The sequence below is a fragment of the Microtus oregoni genome, unplaced genomic scaffold (assembly GCF_018167655.1).
Source record: "Microtus oregoni isolate MIOR12 unplaced genomic scaffold, Mior012 000050F_ref0000143, whole genome shotgun sequence".
Classification (NCBI taxonomy): Eukaryota; Metazoa; Chordata; class Mammalia; order Rodentia; family Cricetidae; genus Microtus; species Microtus oregoni.
The window spans coordinates 2,547,848-2,557,873 of NW_024543256.1; the positions used below are offsets into that span (position 1 = coordinate 2,547,848).

Consider the following 10,026-nt stretch of genomic DNA (forward strand, 5'->3'; position numbering starts at 1 on the left):
AAATCTCACTATATGATAAACTCCTTGACAAAAAGAGTATAAAATGCATATTTATAGCCATCTGACAATTTTAAATAAAAATCACAATAAATGAGAGAAACAGATATATTCATATATATTCTAACCATGGCAACAATCATAATATCAATTAAGTTTAGAGGTGTTCCCTAGTTAGTTTATAAGAATAAGGAGTAAAGGCAGGAAGAATTTAACCCAAGAAGCTTCTGGCATTTTTCAAGCCAGGCAGACATTTGAGGACAAGCACAGCTCTGCCCCAGGTCTCTAGACTTGGGGCGAGAATATTTCACCCAGGAGTTTGTCCAGTGCCTATCACAGTGGGCAAATGGACACCTTTGTGGTGAATTAGTACAGGTTGAAGAAATGGGGGTAAAAGAGAGAGGCAGAACATTTCATGTGCTGAGGAGAGAGGCAGATCTGAAGAGGAGAGAGTGGTGAGGAATTGGCTGAGGTGGATGCCCTATTTGCCACCCAGAACCAGATGTCTCAATTTGGGTTGCTGCCAATGGCCATTACTTGGTCTGTGACCCTGATGCATTTTATTGATGTCTGAGGCTCCCCTTTTCACCAAGGGCCCTGGTAAAGGCAGAGTCTAGTCCACAACCTGTGACCAAGTTGATGACTAAGGTATGTGCCTCCACAGTGGCAAAACAGTAGAGCTGACTCTGGTTGTATGAATGCAGTTGATTTGGATCCAAGGAGTGAAAGAAAGAGAACTGGTTCAGCTCCTTACTGTATGCTACATTGGATGAGATAGGTGGGTTAGTGCTGCAGAGTTTACCTGAGTAATGGCGATGGGAAAAAATTGAGAGACTGACCAACCCAGCTACCACCCAGGCCAAGACCACGGACTACGAGGTAGCCCATCACTACACCCACCTCATCTAGTTACTGCTGGAGCATATAAAGGGACTGGACCTGCAGATCCAAAGCTACAGGAACTCTAGGACACAAGGCAACAATAGGATATCCAAGAGGCTCAGTGATAGACCACCATCAGTGGCGTAGCACAAGCCAGAGGCCTTGAAACAGACCAAAGACTTTCTGCAATCAACACTTACAAGTAAAGATGTATTAACTAAAAAGTATATTGGACGACTCATTGGGAACCGTTACAGCTTCCATGTCAAGATTTTTTAAAAAAATTTTTGAGGGATTAATACTTTTTTACCTTTAAAATTTTGTTTTGGGGACACCGTTGAAAAGGCATAGGGCAGAAGCAATGGGAGGAAATGAGAGGTCCTGAGATGCATTATGTGAAGTCCACAATAATCAATAATTTTTTAAAAAGAATAAGAAATAAGTTAAAATTTGATTGTGCTCATACATGTACACACACAAACACACACGCACACTATCTCTCACAAATAACACATGCACACTGTACCTTGAAAGAAATCTTCTATAAATTTGTGATTACAGTGCTTTCCTTTGATTGACAGAAAGATGGATAGAAAGGTCATGAGTAAATAGAATCAAAAGAAAAAATCTATAATAAAGTAAATCATTTGAGATAGGGTAAACATTACATGCTCTGAATATAAGTTGTTTGCCCTAAACATGGGCCTAACAGGGATCAGCATTTAAAACAAAGTCAGTCAGATAAATATTCACTTCTCCCTCCTGTCTTCTTTTAAAAAAAAAACACAATAACTTGGTATTTACTTCAGGAAGCATCCATTTTGCTCATTCTTTAAAAGGAAACAAATCACCATTCCCAGGACAGTGTTATTCTAACCATGTAATTGAAAGCTAAGATTTTCATTATTAAAATAAACTCAAATTTTAATTTCTTATATGTCACCTGAGGTATCTTTTGCTCCAAAGCTTCCTCATGGCATTTTTCACCTCTGCATTCATTCCTCAGTGTGTAAATCAGAGGGTTGAGAAGGGGTGTACCAATTGTATAAAACACTGATATCATCTTGTCCATGGGGAAGGTGGTTGCAGGACGTGTATATATAAATATGCCAGGCACAAGAAGCAAGATGACTACAATGATGTGGGAGACACAAGTGAAGAGGGCTTTTTTCCTCCCTTCGGCACTGTGGTTTCTCAAGGAATAAAGGATGATGACATATGAGACCATGAGCATGAGAAAACTCACTGTGCAAAGGGTCCCACTGTTAGCCACAAAGAGAAGGTTGATCATATATGTGTCTGAACAGGCAATTTTCAACAGTGGCTGCAAGTCACAGAAATAGTGGTCAATCTTGTTGGGACCACAGAAGGGTAAACTCAAGGCCAGATGAGTCTGAACTAAAGCATGCACACAGGATCCTATCCAGGCTATGGGCACCAGCATCCCACAGACCTGGTGGCTCATGATGGTCGTGAAGTGAAGGGTCTTACAGATGGCTACATAGCGGTCAACAGTCATGAGGATGAGGATGAAGATCTCCTGGGAGCCAAATAAATGTAATGCAGAGACTTAGATTATGCACTCACTGAAAGAAATAGAGGCCTCCTCCATCAGGGAATCCACAATTATCCTGGGCTACAGTTGTAGAGAAGCAGGTGTCAGACAAGGATAAGTAGAACAGGAAGTAGTACATGGGACTCCCAAGTGCCTGACTTGTCTTGATGGTGGCAATGATCAGCAAGTTACCCACTAATGTCCCCACATAAAAGAACAGGAAAATGGCAAGCACTATGTTCTTTCTCCTGGGGTCCTATGTCAAGCCAAGGAGAAGAAAATTGGTCATGTTGTTACTCAGCTGCCTGATTCTTGAAAGAGAGGGCAAGAATATAAAATGTCGTACTATCTGCAAAAGATAAAGGAGCTAGTTTTAATAAGTGGTGGGATAGAATATTTTAAACAAAATATTTCTTTCAAAAAATATAATCTATATCTGTATTATTAAACTGTTGTTCCTCCTCTTTGTTTTCAATGTCAGATCTTTATAAATGTCACAAAAGATGATGAAAGTGATACATTGTAGCACACTTTACACACATACTTTCTGACTTTAGCATGATTTTGATTAATTTTGCAGTTCAAGTAATGTAAAATGAAATGTACACTTTCCTTATTACTTATCTCATTGTTTCATGGGCAAAAATTCTGAAGTGGCATCACTTATATAATTTATTTTTTATTATTTAGAAAATTTTGGGTATCCTTGCAAGTGATCATATAAAGGTGCCTATACATCACTTGCTATAAAATACTATTTTCTATTTATTTTACACATCAATTATCTACATTTATAGGTAATGATACACACATTTCTAGGTACTGTTTATTAAAACACAAGAAATGCTAGTACTCTGCAAATAATCTGGTAATAACTTAAAATATTCTTCATGTTTCTTTATAAATGGTGTGTGTAGACAGAAAACAATACTCCCTGAAATATTACTAAATGTTATAATTTCTATTTTTCTTCTACTTCTGAGAAGCATACCTCAGACTATTCATATTATTTGAGAATACAGTAGAATGAAGGGGTATTTTATATTATCTAGTCATACAAGTTTGCAAACTAAATATCCTCATATATAGGATAACATAGTGGTTGTTGCCAAGAATTTGTTGTAGGATCTCATCACAGTTGTCATCTCCAGAAAAGCAATTTAATTTTCAGGCATCAAAAACTTCAACATTCTCTGAGAGCAGGAAAGTTTCAAAAGATGAAGGTAAGTATGGTTTTAGGGAAAGGGATGGATTGTAATTTATATTTGACATTTTTGTTCAACTTATTTTTAGATTTTGAAATTATGATCATATCAAAATATAAAATATTACTTCTTCCAATATAGTTTATTTTTATAGTGTGGGAAATTTTATAACAGAAAAAGTCAATACTTTTCTAGCTTTTGCTTATGAAAATTTCATCATCCTCATGCAAACTGAGATGTAATACAGCTAATATATTCTGGAGTCTCGCTTATCCACAGTGCTCCTTCTGATTCCTGCAACATCTACCGTTCATTGTGATGAGAACTATGAACTGCTCTAATGCAGAATCTAATAACTGACACAGATACAAACCTTTGTATGTATGTTTCAGGTCATCTTTGAAAACTAAATCACTTAATCAAATTTGAAAGACAACTTTCTCTATTTTAAATGAATTAAAATGTATTTAGGTTAATGTGTATGAGCATTTAGCCTGCTTATGTGTATGAACACCACATATATACCTGTTCTCTGAAGAGCATTAATGTTTGTTTGCCTGTGTGTGTACACCATGTGTTTGTCTGATCACTTAAAAGCATGATTGCTTTGCTTGCATATGTGTATCTGCAGTATGTGTGTGCATGATTCCTGAGAGTTTTAAAAGAGAGCATTTGCTCCCCTTAAATTAAGTTAGAGATTGTTGTCTGCCATAATGTAGATACTATGAATTAAACATAGGTTCTCTGCAAGAGCAATAAGTGCTCTTGCTTGTTAAGCTATCCCTCCAGGATTCTTTTCTGCTGCTTAAAAATAATGAAAATTAATGATCAAGATACTCACTTTTGGGTGTCAGTGATAAGCATAACAAAATTTATGTATGATATCGGGCAAGAACTCAAAGCACAGGGAAACAAGTTTTGATATCTGAGTTTCAAAATTATGATAAATGCCTTTATTTAAAAATTGTATGTAGAAAGAGAAATTAATCTAAGGACCCAGTGGTCTTTCAAAGTGAAATTACAAAGAACAAATTTTACTCATCAATACTACATGATGTTTACCACTTCATTGACTATGTAGCATTTGGTTTCTTTTGCATCATCTATAGACTGTCAATTTCTACAATGGACTTATTTTCTTTATGCATGTAGGCAAATATTTAAAAATAAACTAAGAGTTATAAATTCATATTTCATCAACATAAAAATAATTATAAGTATTTATCAATATTCTAGTGAGAATCTAATGGAAGTCACTCAAATGCATATCTGCTATAAATTCTCTGAATTCTTATTTCAATTTACAGCTAGGTGAGTTAAGCTCCTACCTTTATCAACATGTGAAATAGAGTAAAATGCATATGAAAGTTTCCTTCTCCGTTTGTAATATTCTAATAAAGGTCTTTCATTGATAATGAATTAAAATTACATATAGTTTTGAGTTAGATGATGATATGATGGATGTAAGAAAAAGATGATAAATGTTCATATAGATATATAGATACATAAAAAGCAAGATGATAGACAGATATGACTAAACTAAATGATTAATTCATCACTTCACGTATTTTGTGGTAACTATATTTAAAATGTGCTTTAACAATTTTGAAATGCAGTAGGTTTCTATTATTATCTATAGGTAAAATTTGTATGATAAATCTCAAGTCAGGTCTATGTTTGTCTCCTGACCAATATCTGTCTGCTACATCTTAGTGTTTTAGAAACCACCATTGTGCTGTAAATCTGTCTTCGATTTTAGTATAAATGAGATTTTGCTTATTATGTTTTGTGCCCAGTTCATTTAACCTATGATATTGTCTCTCAGCTTTGTCCATGTTGTTGTACATGCCAGAAATTCCTTCTATTTTATGGCTGAATATCATTTTTAGCCTATTTATGCTATACTTTCTTTATACAATCATCTATTGGTGATACAAAACTTGGATGTCAATTTTAGTGGATCCAGAGTCAGTTAAAATCCAAGCTAGGAATCTGCATTCCTGCTCAGTTTTTCTTTTCCTCATTTCCTGTCTCCAGTGGCTGTCTTAGCTTCTCTCAGTGATGAACTATAATATATAAGTCAAACAAACCCTTTTCTCCCATATTTCTTTTATTCATGCTGTTTTTTACTGCAATGGCAAACTACAACACTGTTGATGGAACTTATGGTTGGTTCCTTATATTGGGTGTTATTAATAAGGATACAATAATCATAGTAATGTTATGAATTAATACTGACTTCTTTTCCTATGCATATGTTGCCAACAGGATAATTGCTAAATCATAGGCATTTCTGTGTTTCATTTTTAGAAAATTCCAAAATGTTCTCCATAATGTCTAACTTTATTTGCATTATAAAAATGTGCTACAAGTGTTGACATGTCTTTAAATTCCAAACAAGATTTGGTTATATCAGTCATTATTGATAGAAGCCTTTGTGGATTTTTTTATCCAAGTGTCATTTTTATCATGTCTGATGTATATGTATGTTACAATTTGCATTAACATGGCTCTTGTAAATGTTTATCACTTGACAAATTAAATATTTATCCTATTCATTCTCTGAAAGAACTCTGTCTGTCCTTCCCACCCTGTATCTCTAGAAGTAAGGCTCTTTAACCAGCTTACATGAGTCAGGTAGATAATTATGCTCAAATTATTGGAGGACACAATGCATAAATCATTCAAAAATTGTGTCCAGTGGAGCTTTCTCTATTATCCCCAATTTGTTCAGTTACTGATTCCATTATCTGTGACTATGAGAAATCTGATTCATATACTCTAAAATTAGGTGCATTCCAACGTTGTGGTATTTTGTTCTTCATAATCTTTAATCTCACATAATATTTTACCAAACAGGTAATATATGTGTTTAATTAATCATGTTTCATGCCCGCAGCATATTAGTTATACTAATGTCATGACCACTGTCTGACATATATTAGGAACTTTTGAAGAATAAGACATTTAGGAACTTTAATGAAGGAGTACTTTGAAATATAAATTGATAAAATAAAATTAAAAAATATATGATATCTCCCATTGGAACAGGGCACTGTTAAGTAAGTTTAGACAGATGATATTAGAATATTAAATACATTAAAGTAATAAATATTTTATATTTTACTGAAAATCCTTTATGAAAGTTGATGATTTTGCCACGAATGTAGTAGATAGAAATGAATTTTTTTTCTCTTGGTAGCTAAATATAAAATGCTGTAGAACATGATTAATTTATGTTTATAGGGAATTAGTCTATCCTATGAAATTTCTATGTCTGCATGTATAACACCCTCTGTACTTGTTATTCTTTTCAAAAGTATCACGTTCAGCAAAGACTGACTTCAAATTTGCATCCATTTTCCAAGGCATTATAAGTGCTAGAATTACAAGTAGGTATCACTTTATTTAGCCTATAGAGAATCCATATGCCTGTAGTCCAAGTGAATAAATATTTTAATAAATATGTATGTTGTGCAAATATGCAGATTTGTCTATAATATTTATCTTACTTAATTCAACCCCAAAATGTTTTCATTGTCTAAGGCAATTCATAAAGAGTGATGTTGGAATACATCCAACAAATTGAGACTTCATTTAATGTCCACGTGGTAATTGTGTATGAAGTATTTAAAGTATACACAATTTCAGAACTATCTTTACAGATCACTCATGTAATTATATTTCCGGAGATTCATTTCTTCTTCAAAATGCCAAAATGCTTCATATTTGCAACTGAATTTCTGTAATGGCTCAGTGACATACTGATGTGACCAAAAATATCCTAATGTAAGTCTTCATAGATTTATTTTAATTCAGTGATAATTTTATGAGATTCAAGTTCCTTCTGACCCTCGCAGCCATTGAAAAGCTGCACATATTTTCATTTCCAGTGAGTGGTTATCCCTAGGGTAAACACCTTTTCTGTGTAACTGTGCAGGTATTGTACCTCCTTTACACATTAAAAACATGACATTTGACCTCACATCACTAACAAATGTAACTTTGACTTTCTTACATATTTGTAAGCAACATTGCTTAAAAGATAGGTATTAAAGCATTGTTATAAGAAGTTTCCCAGCTGGAATCTGAGCATATAACTCAACGAAACAAACTGCACATTTCATGTATTTAATTTCAACAGGGCAAAGTATCTCTTTTAAAATTAGTTTATATGTGTGTATCTGATAAATACTACTTTGGTAAATTTTTGATTTTGACTTGATATATATATATTATATAAAATTAAAACAATTACAAAGTAAATAAACATATGTATGTGTAAGCACATATATATATACATATATGTGTGTATCAGTGTATGAAATACTCTATAATAAACATAGTTTGAATTCTATCAAAGTTTCAGTAATTAACTGGAATACCAATGTCTCTTTAAACATAAAAATTAAGAAAACTTCTGATTTACTTCAGATATTTTCTCTTCCTTCCTGCATGTTCACATTAGTGTTTCTGATAAAAATTCCTTGTAATTCTAATAGCTTCAAGATTTTGAGACCTATTTAAATGGAATATGTTGAACTGGAGAATGTAATTAAGTCATTCTTACTGTGGGATAAACAGACTAGGTTGTTATTCAAATATAAAGTTTTATGATCATTGTTTCTCTTTTGTTAGGCTCACATATTTAAATGATCATTACCTGAATGTTCAAAATATTTAGCACATAAGTTTCTTTTTTATGAAACTATGGGATTCAAATTAAAAAAAAGCATATTAAATTGAACATGCAGGCAGAAATCTTTAATAAATAAATAAATAAATATTGAACATGCAAAATATTTTGAATGTTTTCAACATACTAATCATAAACAGATCTCGTATAAACTAACAAGGGGTATTTAATTCTGAAAGTTAACTACTCAAATTATACCTCCAAAATTAATGCTTCTATCCAAAAATCTATGGCTCCTTCATTATTTGAATTGCAGTTTATTTAATAATAATTGAACTGATATTTTCAGTTACAAAAAAGAGAATAACACTAAGTCATTGGATTGACCCTATTTAACTTCCAAATTTAGCATGCATTTTATACTTTTCATTTCTCTTTTCAGATTATTTCTGACCTGTGATTTCCTCTCATGGACTGACACAATGAAGCAGAACAGCAGTGTAACCGAGTTTATACTCTTAGGCCTGACACAGGATCCCCTGAAGCAGAAAATGGTGTTTGTAATCTTCTTAATTTTCTACATGGGTATTGTGGTGGGGAATACACTCATTATTGAGACAATCAAGTTCAGCCGGACTCTTAGGAGTCCCATGTACTTTTTCCTGTTTTATTTGTTCTTTGCTGACTCATGCTTTTCAACATCCACAGCCCCAAGACTCATTGTGGATGCCATCTCTAAAAAGAGCATCATTTCCTACAATGAATGTATCACACAAGTCTTTGCTCTCCATCTATTTGGCTGCATGGAGATCTTTGTCCTTATTCTCATGGCTGTTGACCGTTATGTGGCCATCTGCAAACCCTTGCGTTACCCAGTCATCATGAGCCGTCAGGTCTGTGTCATCCTGATTGTTCTCGCCTGGATAGGGTCTTTTATACATTCCACTGCTCAAATTGTTCTGGCCTTGAGACTGCCCTTCTGTGGGCCCAATTTGATTGACCATTACTGCTGTGACTTGCAGCCCTTGTTGAAACTTGCCTGCATGGACACATACATGATAAACCTGCTCTTAGTGTCAAACAGTGGTGCAATCTGCTCAAACAGTTTTGTTCTTTTGATGATCTCATATTTTGTCATCTTACACTCTCTGCGAAACCATAGTGCAGAAGGGAGGAAAAGGGCTCTCTCTACTTGCACTTCTCATATCATAGTAGTTATCCTATTCTTTGGTCCCTGCATATTCATATATGCACGACCACCCACCACTTTTCCTATGGACAAGATGGTAGCAGTATTTTATACAATTGGAACACCCTTTCTCAACCCACTCATCTATACGCTAAGGAATGCAGAAGTAAAAAATGCCATGAAAAAGTTATGGCATGTTCAAATTATGACTGAATGAATCCAGATATCAAATATTACCATTTCTGAATATTGTAGCTATATGTTATAGCATATTGCTTTCTGTGTTCTTACTACTCCTGATTAAATAAAGAAAAAGAAAAAAATCAGAAAAAATATATTACTCTTTTATGTACTAAATACAAATTAAAAAATGAGGATGGCAATAATTATCCCCAATTTTTAAAAGTGGCCAGACTTTGCACAAAATCTAATATATTAGATTTCCTTTGTTTATCTGTCTGTTTTGCTTGTTTTCTGGTAATATCCTGACAACTTTTCTCAAATCTTATGCCTAGGTCTTCTTTTCCCTGAATGTTTAAATTTGGCAATATTTCTATAAATT

General features: G+C 33.8%; 1 protein-coding gene and 1 pseudogene across 1 annotated transcript; one reads left to right on the forward strand and one right to left on the reverse strand.

The window, feature by feature from the left end:
* Window positions 1–1,818: 1,818 nt before the first annotated feature.
* Window positions 1,819–6,999, reverse strand: LOC121437078 (annotated as a pseudogene).
* Window positions 7,000–8,757: 1,758 nt separating this feature from the next.
* LOC121437222 (olfactory receptor 4C11-like) lies at window positions 8,758–9,681 on the forward strand. Its single transcript, XM_041637083.1, has one exon. It carries the CDS (start codon window positions 8,758–8,760, stop codon window positions 9,679–9,681), a length of 924 nt encoding a protein of 307 aa, XP_041493017.1.
* The last annotated feature ends 345 nt before the right edge of the window (window positions 9,682–10,026 follow it).